At 40.1% G+C, this 16,459-nt stretch overlaps 1 protein-coding gene across 1 annotated transcript in view; it reads left to right on the top strand.

Moving 5' to 3' along the window:
* Positions 1-12,910, top strand: part of PRKCH (protein kinase C eta) — a 62,451-nt gene extending 49,541 nt beyond the window's left edge. Inside the window, exons 12-13 of the mRNA XM_032220541.1 lie at positions 10,361-10,504; positions 12,255-12,910. Of these exons, the coding sequence (XP_032076432.1) occupies positions 10,361-10,504; positions 12,255-12,401 (291 nt within the window). The 3' untranslated portion in view covers positions 12,402-12,910. The remainder of the gene's footprint in view (positions 1-10,360; positions 10,505-12,254) is intronic.
* The last annotated feature ends 3,549 nt before the right edge of the window (positions 12,911-16,459 follow it).

The raw sequence follows: 16,459 nt of genomic DNA, 5'->3' as shown, positions 1-16,459 counted from the left end.
ATGAACTTGGGGAATCATGTCATGATCTTTGCTTCTCCCTATTTAACAAAATGTGACACATATCTTTTTAAGAGAGCGTAACTGTTCCATGGGCACAGCTAGTCATGTGGGGCATGAATTTGATCTACGATTTCTCTAGTGTAATTATAATTGTGTAACTGAACCACACTACTACCCTTCTTTATCTTTAGGGATGATGTGGCTTTAAAGATATGCTTTGTATTCCAAAAAGGTTGCGTGCAAATCTTCAAAGGGAAAATGATATGCATAATAAAATGATGGAAATTTTATGGAACTATTGAAATCTATGTATTTTGTGAGACCTTGGTATTCTCTTAGGACTTAGGAGATCTCAATAATCTTATAAGAATGGTACCCAGGGTTTATTGAGGGGCTACCAATGCCTTCTTTCAGACAATGTCTACACCAGGGGTGTCCAAACTTGGGAACTTTAAGACTTGTGGACTTCAACTCCCAGAATTCCCCAGCCAGCAAGTTTAGACACCCCTGGTCTAGACTCTATCAGGCCAAATTATGTTAAAGCTGGAAAAGTCTAAGGAGAAATTTCTTGACAGTAAAGACAATTTATCAGTGGAACAGCTTGCCTTCAGAAGTTGTGGCCACTCCATCATTGGAGGTTTTTAAGAAGAGACTGGACATCCATTTTTCTGAAATGGCACAGAGTCTCCAGCTTGAGCAGGGAATTAGACTAGAAGATCTCCAAGGTCCCTTCTAACTGATGATGATGCTAATGATGCACTAGATGCACTTGGACTCTTTGTGACCTGACCTGATCTTTGACAACTAACAAATAAATAAACACAAATATTTCCTTTTTTGGTTCAATTCTGGTGGTCAAGAAAGAAAAAGAAATGTCAAGGAAGTCACCTCAGATCAAGTATCTACTGGACCCAGGTTGAACCAGTATATATTTTGCATTAAATGCATGTATTCCTTTATTACAGGAATTTATTCCCCAGTTGGCTGGGGAACTGTGGGAGTTGAAATGCACAAGTCTTAAAGTTAAGGTGACCAGATGTCCCGCTTTTGGCGGGACAGGCATGATTTTTCAAAATTTGTCCCGTGTCCCGCGGTGTGTTCAAAAAGTCCCGATTTTCCAAAAGAAAGAGAAGACACCGAATCATCAATTTTAAAAATGACACTGTTAAAAAAAAGTTTTTATTTCTCTGTGTCATTCCCGATGTGGCCTTTAGAAGGCATTGGTTTCCCTCCCTCCGCTTGGCTTCCTCGAAGCGCCTGATGAGGGGCAAGGCTCCCTCCCCTCCTGTGCATGCGTGTGCCAACAGGCAATGTTTTTGTGACAGCTGTCCGGCGGCCTCGGTCAGGGGGGGGCTTTCCGGCGGCGGCAGTGCGGCGAGGAGGAGGCCAAGCGGCTCAGCCATCGGAAGTTGTTTTTTTTGCCCACTTCTCTCGGGCGCCGCTCTCCCTGCAGCCATGCCGTGCAAGCCACTGTCAGCAACCTGGTCCGAGTGAGCCGAGGGGAGGCAGGCAGGGATCCGTTTGGGAGAGGCTGGCGATGGGGGTGGCTTTTGAAAGGGTTGGAGGTCATTGGGGGAAGAAAATCAGGGGAAGGCTTTTTTTTTTACAGCTCAGGTGCTCCGAGCCCCCCCCCCCATCAATGGTGTCCCGCTTTACCCATCTTAAAATCTGGTCACTTTATTCTACAACCCAAGACATTGCCCAGTGAGCAACTGTGGAGCATGCTCACAACAGTCTTAAAATTTGGTCACTTTTACTTAAAGTTCCCAAGTTTGGACACCCATGGTCTAGACTTTTATCAGTCCAATTATGTTAAAGCTGGAATAGTCAAATGCAAATTATGTAGTGCCATGAATATTATCTCATGAAAAACAAGAACTAAACCAAAAACAAGACAGGGCAAAACAGGCAGTGTCTGTAATTCCTAGTTTTGTTCTTTGGAGGTGGCCTCTGAGACAAAATAGTAATTTTCTCCTTAGTACCAGATCCTTTGAATGGAAAGAATCAGGAGGAAAACAATAGTGATGACAAGGGGATGCTTGTTTGAACCTACAAAAACTCTTCTTCCCCCCCCCCCGCCCAATAATTTATTTTAATGAACAAATTTGTTGTGGGCTTCCAAGGCCATTAATACTTCTGTGCAATAAGAAAGCCAGTAACACGTTATGTCCAATTACAACTTGTTCATTTTTTAAATGCTTATAGTTTAAAGACAGGGGCTTTTGCAAGTCTTTTCATCTAAATCTGGGGACTTTTCACTAGCAGACAGAGGTTCTTCCTGCCCCCTCATTGCTCAAGCTGACATGACTGTGGTGGGAAGAATTAGGTCTGATCATGGGAAACTCAGCTGCAATGCCCCCCTCTTATATTTCTATTATAAAATATAAGAGTCTTTTCCTTTTGGAGTTTTGCCAACGATATGTTAGTCCTGATCCTCAAATTTTCTATGTATATCTGTATGTATAAGTGATGGGATACGTCCAGTGTGCCCCGGTACGGGCGTACCAATCCCTGCTTGGAGCACCAGGTACCGTTCCGGTGTGGTGCTCCGGAGGACCCACATCCCCCCCCCCGGTCCTTCTTACCGGTATTTGAGCCAATCGGGGCTTCCGCGCATGGAGCATACGGTGCCTGTGCGACACTCCACCAAGCAGCTGGAGTGTCGCAGAGTGTCACGGGGGGGTAAGTACGCATGTGCGCGCTGCATGTGTGCATTTGGTAGACGCTCAGCCCCTTTGCACCGTACCAGTTGCAATGGGATCCGGAACCCACCACTGGTGTGTATGTATGTATGTACGTAGGTACGTACATACTGTATGTTGGTTTGAGCTCCGAGCTTGGCGATTTGGATGCAAATGTTTCATCGCCATTCGAGGAGACATCTTCAGTGTGCTTTGGATTGTGCTTTTCTGGGAACAAAATATTTTCACATTGTTTTCTGAAATGACATATAAATTTTGCTCTATTGTGAAAATATTTGGTTGATTACATAATCAGCCAGATGTTTAGACTGAAATTGGCATTTTTATCCACCTATCAAGTCCTTTCCAAGGACCTGGGATAGGCAGGTGATGTTATCTGATGATGTTAAAGATATCTTCATAGGGTACAAGTAAAGTTGCTTTTCACAATTGATTGATGGTAATATTGTCAATGCTGATGGTATTCAAGCAATGCTCCAGATGATTTGGAATTTCACCCAAGGCACCTACTAATTATTATTATTAATATTTGTTAATAGCTTATTTAAATGCCTAATAGTCCTCATCTGTTCTAATCACGAGTTATGAAATGATATAAATCAATTAAACATTAAATCAAAACAAAATTAGTATTATAAATCTGCCTCAGTTGTCATTGCCACTTTAATGTTTTGTTTACCCAAGCCATTTTGGAATGTGTTTGTCCTGCTTTCTCAAAGTTGCCCTTTATTCCTTCTTAAGACGTTTGTACTATAATTTTTATTTAAGCTTCTGGGAATAAGTTGAATTGAATTCAGTGAGGCTTATTTTTGAGCAGACACTTTTGGAGGTTATGTTTCCAGACAAATGCTTGCATCATTTTTAGCTTAATTAGTAATTCCCATCCAGAAACGTAAAACAGTGGCCTTTGGAAACTAATAAGGATTTTCATCTACACAAATATATTTATGAGAATACTTCAGGAATTTACATCATCAGAATTTCCAGTGATTCACAGGGGGCAATGCATATATATTGTTTCTGGAAATGTTCTTGCTATTAAATGTATTGTTTTGAGTTAGGAAATTTCTGGAGAAAGCCTGCCAGTTTCAGGATTATGAATCTAGCACTCCCACAATAGCCACCCAACCAAAAGAGACTTTATTCACTTCCCATTTCAGCCCAATTCTAAGGCTATGCTAGATCTCTTCAACTTCAGTTACCCATATTCCAACAGAAGAATGTCCCTCTCCCTGATCTATCACACTTCATGATAGAATACCCCAATCATAAGCAACATGCTCTAAATCAGAATTAAGGAGTTCATGGCCCCCTAAACTGGACTGAATTATAATTGGCCGAAAGTAATATTGCTGGGAATTGTACTTTCATAATATCGGGATCTCATCCCAGAAGGTGATTCATATTGCTGTTTCAAAGATGGGAAAAGATGCATCAGAGCAAAACATGTTCACTTGGTCTGTATTTCATATCTATTCACTCCATTTTTTAAATTAATATTTTATGCAAGATAGGAGCCAATCCATCTATGTGGCCTTCACTTAGGAAGGTTTTCATCAGTGGTGGGTTTCAAAAAGTTTTGCCACCAATTTGGAGGGCATGGCTAGGTGGGGACATGTGACTGCATGGGCATGGCCAACTTGACGTCACTCATGCACATGTAGTCACTTGACCCCACAAGCCACGGCCACCGAACTGGTGGTGAAAAATTTTAGGACTTTTTGACACTTTTTTGAGGGGGACACTCCCATTCGTAGCCGAAATCCAGGTCTAGACACCATGGGGTGGGATCTCATGGATGGGACCCAGAAGGCCCGACGGCCCAGCTCAGCACACCAGCAGGAGCAAGGTGCTCCAGCTACAACCGCGGGGAAGGCCCACCAGAGGCAAGAAGGAGTGCTCCTCACACGGCTGTCACAGAAGCTGCCTGCAGCTCGCGCCAGACCAAGGCCACAGCCGCCTCCCACTCCCTTTGTCTACCCGGCAGGTGGGAGCAGTGGCTGTCAGGCTGCCAGCTGTCATTCTTTTCATTCATTAACATTATAAAATGTTTATAATGCCTTGGAAAGGCCACACTTGGAATACTGCATCCCATTTTGGTCTCCATGATCTAAAAAAGATGTGGAGACTCTAGAAAGTGCAGAGAAGAGCAACAAAGATGATTAGAGGACTGGAGGCTAAAACATATGAAGAACGGTTGCAGGAACTGGATATGTTTAGTTTGATAAAAAGAAGGACTAGGGGTGATATGATAGCAGTCTTCCAATATCTCAGTGGCTTCCCGAAAGGTCCGTTTCAACTCTGTTATTCTGTAAATTCTGTAAATTTTCTGTTTTTTTCCTTGTCAAGCAAGAGAGGTACAGTGTCAGCCATATCTTGCACTAGAATGCCCCAACCTATTCCAGATACAGAACATATGAATAGTCCCTGGAACAATACATGGATTTGAATATGCAGTAAGATTATAGTACAATCTATAGATTCACTTTATTTTGGCACAGCTGGACTTGATTCAGGACCTGAACCAATAACTGAGACCATAACTGTGTGATTTGTGTTCAAGCCTGCCCTCTCATTCATAAATAACACCATTTTTTCCTCACAACAATCCAGAAAAGATTAGAAAATGTAGCACTTTTGCAGATTAACACAATTTAACTGAATAAATTATATCCCAAGATTCAAAAAAAAAATCTGAAAAGATTTTTGCTACAAGCATCCTGATTTGAGACTCAGTTCCCTCACAACATCAGCAACTCTGGTAGTAAGTACTGAGGGGGATAAACTTTCCTTGTGCTCAAGTAGAAATTTGATTACTATGTGCTATTTCCATCTTTCAGTCTTTTTTCCCATTTTCTAACATATGATCATGAAAGAACTATTTTTCTTTTCTTACAGCTCATTCAGCCACTAGTTTTAATAATAACATTTGCTTTGTTTAAATAGCTATTTTTAAGAGTATTTTTAAGAGTAAAGTTTTGAGGAGAAAAATTCTCTGTTCTTGTTTTTAGTACTAGTTCCCTTTAGCTCTCTTTGATGAACAAGGTGACTGGATTCTTAATCACTTTATTTATTTATTTTATTTGTTTAAATTTATTATTAGACTTCTATGCCACCCATCTTGTCAAGGTGACTCTATTTAGAAGGGCAATTAGATTAGAAATTAATTTTCTTGTCTTATTCCTTACATCAATGTTTTTGTTTTGAGCAGTTTATTGCATGTCATTACTCACAGAAAAGTGATATTTACCCTCCTTTTAACCTATAAGCCCATGTTAATTCCAATGCCATACCTTATCTTATCTAAAGTTGTCTTTATCATTTATTTTATAGTAATGGAAAATTCCATTTAAAGAATTTATTTTAAGAACAAGAACAATTTTAGATTTCATAAAAGGACAATATTATTGCAGTAAAACTCAAAAAGTCTACTCAATTCAAAATTCCCTTGACTCATGTTGGATCTTTAGTTATAATTTAAATTATCCTAAAATACAAACACTGTAATAAGGTATTGAATGCTATAGGGTTAAAAATTGAATATCATATTTTTTTCAGGTTAGATTCTGTTATGTAGAGTTTTCTTTCTTCTGTTTCAATTTACTTTACTCAGCCAACAATAAAAATGTGTGTTTGTTTGCAATACAAAATGAGTAAGACCTATAATTATATGACGTTAACTAGAAGGGTTGGGTGCAATAAAGTAGCACCATAAATTATATCATTTTATGCTTGCAGGCATAGTAACTAAACCTTTTCTCTTCTTTTCTGGGGCGCTATTTAATACAAAGGATAAATATTTTGTAAAAAGACCCCAAAAACCAAATGCCTGTTTTTCAGAAATATTAAAACAGGAAGAAAAAAAAATTATGTCATTAAAATTTGCCTCTTTCTATCTAATCAACATATTCATTTCCTCCCTTTCTAAGAATTCTGAAAACTTTGGGAGATGTCTCATTGGTAGCTTACATGACTCAGTGCCTGGGCATTACGGGAAGAGTTTAATTAAACAAGATTAATTAATTAATATGCTTGATGTTAGGATACCTAAATCACACATGTTCATATGGCTCTGTGTTAGTAGAAATTAGTACAAATACATACCATTAGACTGTATTGATTATAAGCACACGAGCCAAAAGTTGTTAAAGATCTTTGTTTTTCAAAACTGGTTTCATTCCTGATCAAAACTGGTGATTATCTTTTAAAGTATTCACTTTGAAGCACTTACAATCCACAGGTGGTTAGTTATATTTTCCTTTTGTCTGCAACAACAGTCTAGAGTATTAGGGGAATAAAAAGCTCCTAAAAAGCTGAACTGGCTTGGGACAAGAGTCTTTTACTAGGTCAAACAAACCACAGTTAAAGTGGTTAGCCGGCTCCAGAGGCAGTTGCACCATTGAGACAAGGTAGACATCAAGGCAGAAAGGACTGAGTAACAGACAGAAAAAGCAAGCTAGTTTAAACTTTCATCTTAAGAGACAAAATCAGCAAATGAAACAGGTTTTTCTGGCACTCACTGGACCAGGTTGGTCTTGCAGTCATCAATAATGCCTAGCATGCTTGTAGTGCAGACTGAAAGGCTTGTAGTATAAACTAAAAGACAGCCTTAGATCACAGGGCTAAGAACTTGTAGGATGGAAAAAAGTACTTGTGGTGAGATCCTAATTGCCAGAAGCTTTTGAGAGTTCTGTGACAAAGGAGGACTCCCAGTTGTCCTTCAGCAATCAAACTGGTATTATCAAGAGGTGGTAATTATGTAATACCTTGATGTATCCTCAATATTTATGTGGATGTGGAACTTCCCTTTCAGAATAGAATAGAATAGAATAGAACAGAACAGAACAGAATTCTTTATTGGCCAAGTGTGATTGGACATACAAGGAAAAGCACAATTGTTTTTCTGAAACTTAGAAGCCATTAAAAAGAGAACGAATAGCACTACTTTGAATCACTGGACAAGATCACCTTGACTTTCTCAATCTGAATTGCATGAGTTCCGAAAAAGAAAGTTGGGCAATATATTTGGAAATAGTCAAATTTCATTCTGAGTCGCATTTTATGCTGGAATCAGCAGGACAGAGAGATGAATAGGTTGATTGTCTGGAAAATAGCCTTTTTAAAAAAGAATTAAGTTCAGGACACTGTTTTGCTTCAGGGTTCTCATCTTTTGCAGACAGCAAGTGGCCCTGCGTCCTTTTTAATTATTAATTAATTAAACGACTTAGATGAGGGAATAGAAAAGGAACTTACCAAATTTGCAGATGATACTAAGCTGGCAGGAATAGCTAACACCCTAGAAGATAGGCTCAAGATCCAGATGGAACTTGACAGACTTGAATACAGGGCCCTATCTAACAAAATGAAATTCAATGTAGAGTAAACTAAAGTCCTACACTTAGGCAAGAAAAACCAAAAGTACACATATAGACTGGGTGAAACCAAGCTTAGTAGCAGGAACTGTGAGAGGGATCTTGGAGTCTTAGTGGACAACCAGCTAAATATGAGTCAGCAGTGTGCAGCGACAGCCAAAAAAGCCAATGCAATCCTAAACTGCATTAATAGAGGAATATAATCAAGATCAAGTGAGATACTAATACCACTCTATAAAGCCTTAGTAAGACCACACCTAGAATACTGCATCCAGTTTTGGTCACCACACTATAAAAAAAAAAGATGTTGAGACTCTAGAAAAAGTTCAGAGAAGAGCAACCAGGATGAGTTGGGGACTGGAGACTGAAACATATGAAGAACGGTTACAGGAACTGGGCATGGCTAGTGTAGTGAAGAGAAGGACCAGAGGAGACATGATAGCAGTCTTCCAATATTTGAGGGGCTGCCATAGAGAGGAAGGGGTCAAGCTATTTTCCAAGGCACTTGAAGGCCAGACAAGGAATAATGGATGGAAACTGTTCAACCTAGAAATAAGACATTTTCTGACAGTGAGAGCAATCAACCAATGGAACAGCTTGCCTTCGGAAGTTGTGGGATCTTCATCATTTGAGATTTTCAAGAAGAGATTGGACTGCCATTTGTTGGAAATGGTGTAGGGTCTCCTGCTTGGGCAGGGGGGGTTAGACTAGATGACCTAAAAGGTCCCTTCCAACTCAGTTAATCTTTAATTATGAACAGTTTTGCCATTTGAAGGACTTCTCTTTGTCGTGACCCGTCAAAACCGCGGTCCACAAAAGTGCGCTCGACAAAAGCGCGCATTTGACGTCATGATAGCGTGACGAAAGAAATTAAAAATTGAAATAAAAATAAAATTAAAGCAAGCCGATTCACATAAAGGTAAGGGTTAGGTTTAGGGTTAGGGTTAGGTTAAGGGTTAGGGTTAGGTTTAGAGCGTTAGGGTTACGTTTAGCATTAGGTTAAGGGTTAGCGTTAGGTTTAGCGTTAGGTTTGGGGGGGTTAGGGTAAGGTTTTCGCTTTATTTTTACATTTATCGATCACAGCGCGATGTTTTCGTCGCGCTGTGATGATGTCAAATGCGCGCTTTCGTCGAGCGTGATTTTGTCCTCCGTGGTTTTGTGGTGGAACCCTCTTTGTAGGTGATAATCTCCAGGAAGTTCTGTCCTGTTCAGATGTTAACACTCAGAAGCACCTGAATAAAGAAAAGCAGAGACTTGAAATTTCTCACCACAGTTGGCACCCATTTCATACAATAAGCAGTAGGCACCCAGCTCTTCAGGTCACAGACTTTCCCACTAGGGCATGCTTGCTGTTATTGTATATATATATAATTATAACTTCTAGATTGACCAACCCATTCACTCATGAGTAAGCTCTATAAGGAAATTGGTTTCTTCTTCTGTAAAAACTGCACAAACAGTTAAATGGAACGACATCAATGATAAGGAAAGGAGATGTGATTAAGGTAGTTTTACTGAGAAATCCTTCAAAAGTAATGATTTGTTTATCCAAAACATCCTATTGAATGATATTTTCAATTTGAGTGCAAACTATGAATGATGCTTAGAGACCAATGGACAGTATATATGTACTGTATATATATGTATGGGTTTAAATATATGTATATAGCATGTATATAGCATGTATATATGTGTGTTGTGTATGGCTATGGGTAGATATACTGTATATATTCTTTTGAGAGCAGGCAACAGAATTTCATTTTTAATAAAGGTTATCTTATGTCTTATGATCTGCGTATGATACAGGTAGTCCTTGACTTACAACACTTTCATTTAGTGACCGTTCAAAGTTACAATGGCACTGAAAATGTGACTTATGGCCACTTTTCACAGTTACGACCTTTGCAGCATCCCCATGCTCATGTGATCAAAATTCACATGCTTGGCAATTGGTTCATATTTTTGACCGTTGCTTTGTCCCAAGGTAATGTGGCCATCTTTTGCAGTCTTCTGAAAAGCGAAGTCAATGGGGAAGCCAGCTTCACTTAAGAACTGGATTAACAATTTATCAACTGCAGTGATTCACTCAACAACTGTGGCAATAAAGGTCGTAAAATGGGGGGGGGGAATTCACTGAACAAAAGTTTCATTTAACAACAGAAATTTTGGGTTCAACTGGTGATTGTAAATCGAGGACTACCTGCATTCAGATATTGGGTGAATATTAAACTGACATTGCACAGCTGAGAGTTAATCTCTCCCCTTTCCTCCTCCTTTTTTCAATAGTTCATGACAAAGAATCCTAAAATGCGACTCGGTAATACTGCCTTAGGGGGAGAGAAGGCCATTCTCCTGCATCCATACTTTCAGGAACTGGATTGGGACCTGCTAAATCAACGCCAGATTGAGCCACCGTTCCGACCTCGAATCGTAAGTGTTTAAAACTGTGAGGTTTGTGGGTACATTGGTCCATATAAGGACTGATCATATCCAGTAAAGCAGGGGTGTCCAGACTTGGGAACTTTAAGACTTGTAGACTTCAACTCCCAGAATTCTAGGAGTTGAAGTCCACATGTCTTATAGTTCCCAAATTTGGACACCCCTGCAGGAATAGATGCATTTAATGCAAAATATATACTGGTTCAACGTGGGTCCAATACATGCTTGATCTGAGGTGACTTCCTTGACATTTCTTTCTTTCTTTCTTTCCTTCCTTCCTTCCTTCCTTCCTTCCTTCCTTTTTTTAAATTGTGCTTATGTGCTTTTGCTGAGATGCTGCCCACATTCAGAACTCATATTGGCTACTTCCAATCTGAGAAATACCAGGTTTGCACTGGTTTGCCTGACCACCAGAATTGAACCAAAAGAGGAAATATTTGTGTTCATGTATTTGTTAGTTGTCAAAGGTCAGGTCAGGTCACAAGGGGTCCAGTTGCATCTGGTGCATCATTATCATCATCATCAGTTAGAAGGGACCTTGGAGACCTTCTAGTCTAATTCCCTGCTCAAGCTGGAGACTCCGTGCCATTTCAGAAAAATGGATGTTCAGTCTCTTCTTAAAAACCTCCAATGATGGAGCGGCCACAACTTCTGAAGGCAAGCTGTTCCACTGATAAATTGTCTTTACTGTCAAGAAATTTCTCCTTAGTTCTAGGTTGCTTCTCTCCTTGATTAGTTTCCATCTATTGCTTCTTGTCTTTGCCTTCTGATGCTTTGCAAAATAAATTGACCTCTTATTTGTGGCAGCCACTCAAATATTGGAAGCCTACTATATGTCACCCTTGGTCCTTCTTTTCACTAGACTACACGTACTCAATTTCTGCAACAGTTCTTCTGAGTTAAATGTATATCTTGCCTTTCTGCTGGAAGTTCAAGGCAGCCTATATAGCAGTTCCTTCTCCAATTTTCTTTTATGACAACATGTTTATGAGGTAGATTGGGACTAATAATTGGCCCCAAGTGCCAGCAAAACATATAGGTGAGGCATCTGGATTTCACTGGTCCTAGACCAATATTTTAAGCACTGCATCAATTCAGAACATATTCCATAAAATATACTGTCACCAAGAGGAACTCCTCACATTTGTATGTCAGGTCATATTTCCCAACTCCAGTGGGGAGATAAGAAGATATTATCTATAGCTCAAACTAAGTGTCCTGCTAGCTTCTGCCAACATAAGTATCCTCCAAGCAGCGATGTTCACACGGGTTTGGGCGATCCTCTAGCTAAGGATCTGCCCAGTTAGGTGAACCCACAAATCCCATCCCTGGCTGGCCCTGCCCACCCCACCACTCCCACCTTGCCCCTCCCCTCCCACCCCTCCCGCCCCTCTCAGGAGTCTTCACACAGTCCATTGGGATGCCAGATAAGTACAGGATCTGCACAGAGGCTTGAGGAAAGTGAAAAAGTGGGCCTCCCAGAAGTTCCGGAAGGCTGGAAACGGGCTCATTTCTGGCCTCCGGAGCCTGAGGGGGGCGTTTTCACCCTCTCAGAGGCTCGAGGAAAGCGTCCAGATCCTGGGGAGGGTGAAAACTCCCCCTCCTGCGCTATAATGCAGGAGGTTGATTAGGCCACGCCCACCCAGCAACTGGTAGAGAACCCGTTGCTAAAAATTTTGAAGCCCACCCCTGCCTCCAAGTAATTGTGTCATCTAATATTTATTTTGTTTTCATTTGCCAGAAATCAAAAGAAGATGTGAGTAACTTTGACCCCGAATTTTTAAAGGAAGAGCCAATCTTGACTCCCATTGAAGATGGAATACTATCCATGATCAACCAAGAGGAATTTAGAAACTTTTCTTATACAGATCCAGAATTAGAGTCTTAGCTCCATGTTGACTGGACTCTCTATTCAGCAACAAAGAAGGATTGGAATACGGGATTGCCCAGACATTTGTTCAACTGGACCATCCGACAGGCAGACTTATACTATGCATCAGAGTAAAGAGGAGAAAAACGAAAGTGAGGAGCTTAGCAGGAACAAGTAAATGAATGATGCACAAAAGAGGAATGGGTAGAGCTTGTTAGCTCTGAATGGCTACTGAAGTAACTTTGTAGGGAATTTCTAGAAAGACAAAATCAACTCTGAGCCAAAACGACCTTTTTTGCAGCACTGATTTCCCACAAAATAACTCGGTTTAACTACTTTCTGCAATCAAGGAAGCAAAAAAGAGACTAGTTTGAACTGTATTAGGGAAAGGTTACATGTGCTACTACTTTGTTTAGAGGTTATAGGTCCCGGTTTCCTCACATTTGAGTGAGTACATATCTGTTAGAAACATTTTGGATCTCCATTTACAAATATATGTAATTATACACATTGACAGGAAAGAAAGAAAAGAGGGAGGGAGGGAGGGAGGGAGGAGGGAAGGAAGGAAGGAAGGAAGGAAGGAAGGAAGGAAGGAAGGAAGGAAGGAAGGAAGGAAGGAAGGAAGGAAGGAAGAGTTCCATCATCTCTATCTTTATCATTATCCACCAGATACTGGCAATCGGGTAAAAGGGGAAACACCACAGCACACTCTCATTAAGGATATGTGTCCATGTGAAGGAACAGGAGAATCAATCCACCTGCTACCTCTGCATTAGTATGAGGGAAATATTATCTGCAAATTTGTAAAATACTCAGGTTTTGTATATTTTGGCTAATTTAGTTTTTAGGGGTTTCTTCTTTTTTATGACTTTTATTCTTTTTTCCTGAATTTGCAGAACAAAGTGCAACTGATTCTGTCTTTTATCCAAAGACAATTTTACTTCAATTCCCTTTACAAACTGATGGCATTTCTGACTCTTAGCTGCTCATTTTTTAAAAGAATGAAATTTAAAAATGTAGCGGTTAAATTATTTGTCCACATATATGAAGGACAATACATTGAAGCTGTTTGTAACTTAATTCATATACTAAAACTGAATCAAGAGAGCCCATAGAGTGTTATTGTGATGTCTTTGCCTCAATAGTAACATGGAGCTAGGAAACTCATGGTCAAGTCAGGAAATTTAATCTGTTATTGTTACTATCTATATCCATTTTCAAAGCATGTAATAATGTATGCAAGTATCCTGGTGTTACCAGATTCTGCTTTATACCTCTCCAATCCACACTTTAATTACCACACATCAATCCAACTTTAATTAAACCAGATGTCAACTTTATTCATAAATCAATTTGAACTGTAAAGTAAATACAATGAATTCATCAAAATATTGAAAAGATGAGTGGAAGTTACTGGGTAAAATACAAGAAATAATAAAGAGCAGGGTTCCCAAATTTCTGCAGAAAGTAAGCATATAGTAACAATTAGCATGTAGCATGCAGCAAGATGATACTAATGAAATCCTCAAATTGGATTATATTTAAGGATATTCAAATTTTCTCTTAGGTTATCATGCAATCCCTGCCCCCCCTCATTATAAGGACCAATCTTGGGGAATAAAATATAGGGTTATATCCAACTTTAATTGAGAATACTTTGTCTTCTCAATGAGATTCCCCATTTCTTTCTACTTCCCACAATACATGTCCCATGTCTGCCCTGAACATTACTGAAATGGGAAGCATGAAAGCACCCAAAACCAGTGATATGAGGGAATTGTTTCATTCTATCTAATATTAGGACTCTCCTTAAATGGGCTTGCATGTTCAGTTCAGTAAGTTATTTCATTATAACCTGTCGCCTGTAATGATCTATTGTTGGTGATCTCTGTACCCAAATCAATTATAGCAAATTTCAAATCTTTATTGTCAGATAAACAACATGTGTACAACATGTGTACAATGAGATTGGCTGAGCCTCCCTTAGTGCACCCCCCAACACAATACAACTCACAGTGAACACGAAAAATCCCTAACGCAATAAATCATATTAACAAACACACAGTCCTCTTTCACCAATGTGAACATGTTGCACGTTGCGCCGGCCCTGCAAGCCCATCGTACGATGTAGTTATGATGTTATTTTGCATTCAGGAATCTGGCAGCCCATGGATTAAAACTGTTCTTCTGCCTGTTTGTGCGGCTGCCTATGCTTCTATATCTCCTTCCCAATGGCAGGAGGATAAAGAAGTGCTGACCTTGGTGTGAGTCGTCCTGGAGGATTTTCCTCACTCTTCTAAGGCAATGTGCCCATGCAGTCTCATCTAATGGTATTAGGGGACATCCCACGATGTGTTGTGCTGTGCTCACCACCTTCTGTAATGACTTTCTCTCCATGGCTGTCAAGCCCATATACTGTATCGTGATGCAATAAGTGAGAATGCTTTCTATTGTGGGCCGGTGAAAGGAAGGCAGCCACTTCTCAAGGGCGAGCTTATGAAAATGTACAGCTAAAGTGTAAAGTTTCGTTAATTCATTATATTTGGTCAATTTGTACCACATTCCAAGTAAATGGTGAGATGAGAGCTGTTGGTTCCCTTATTTCCTCAGATAGCTGACTGATTACAGGTCTCTAACCACTATCATTTGGCTGATTTAATTTACAGAAACAGCTGTTTCCTGGAATATACCAATTCAGGCTACAAAGGGAGGATGTAGAGACTTCCTGCATAATGGAGGGGGGGAAGGGAATTCAATAGATAGCATTTCTGAGAATTATAGTAAACCTTCAGCTTAATGGATTGTAAAGAAATGGTCCATTTTCAATAGATACCATATTTTTCAGAGTATAAGATGCACCTTCCCCCCAAAGAGGGTGAAAATCTAGGTGCGTCTTATATACTGAATACAACATTTTTAGCCTCCCAAAACCCTGTCCCGTTAACAAAAATGTGAAGAGTGTTTGGGAGGCTTGCAAAGTGCTCCTGGGGACTGGGGAGGACAAAAATGAGTAAAAAACAGGCCTTTTTTGCTTGTCCCCCCCAGACCCCAGGAGCACTCTACAAACCTCCCAAAGCATATGCATGTCCTGGTTTTTGTTTTTTTTACAAAAAACAGACCTGTTTTTTGCTCACTTTTTGCCCCAGCCCCCAGGAGCACTTTTCAGGCCGCTCAAACTCTCTGCATGTCCTGTTTTTCACAAAAATGGGGCATGCAGAGGGTTTGGGAGGCCTGCAGAGTGCAAAATCTTTTTTAAAAATATTATCTCTTCAAAATCTTGTGTCTAATACTCTGGTGCGTCTTATAGTCTGAAAAATATGGTACTTAGTGCACTAACATTGAAAAGTACTTATTATTTTATCAAAATAATTGAAAGAAATGTCCTTCTGGGTTCGGCTCCAAGTGGGGGAAAAACACTGGAGACACGGAGGCTGCTTGGAAAGGTGGTTTATTGGTGGACAGGACCACATGGCTTGAGTCCTGAACAGAAAAGGTGATCACATGTTTCAATGTTGCTGGAGAAAAAGAGAAGGGCGGACTGAGATGCTGAGTCCCTGGTTTTATGCCCTCTCTGGCCTTTGATCTTGAGCTTGTATACTGATTGGTTGTCAGACTCCTATGGGGCCATGCAGGAACAACTCTGTAGGCTGCGCTTTGAATCCAGGTTTGGTTGAGTTCTCAGATGCCATGTGTTGAGTTGGGTAAAGGGCCAATATTATCATGTCTTAATGATAATCCCATCCCCTTGGAGCTGAAGGGGAGAACTTTTTATTATGTAAAGGGACTGGCTTAGCCTTCTTAATGGCCCATTGACAAAAGCGAGGGGAGGCAGGAAGCTGCAGGAGGTTTCTCTTTAAAACGTTTCTCCTTTTCACATCCAGGGAAATATAATATTCTGCCTTTTCAATATTTCCTAGGATATTTCATTTTTCTGGGAGAGGCCTGGGTGATAACTTTCCACAGAAGGTTATGAATATTTAACAGATGTTGACACCCAATATGGCAAATTCAAATGGACAGGAATGAAGTTCGGATTTACTAATTGCCCTGGAGTCTTCTCCAGATTCATGAATTAA

This window comes from Thamnophis elegans, chromosome 1 (genome assembly GCF_009769535.1).
Source record: "Thamnophis elegans isolate rThaEle1 chromosome 1, rThaEle1.pri, whole genome shotgun sequence".
Classification (NCBI taxonomy): Eukaryota; Metazoa; Chordata; class Lepidosauria; order Squamata; family Colubridae; genus Thamnophis; species Thamnophis elegans.
Note: the sequence above shows the minus strand (reverse complement) of the source record. Positions and strands in the feature narration are given on the sequence as shown.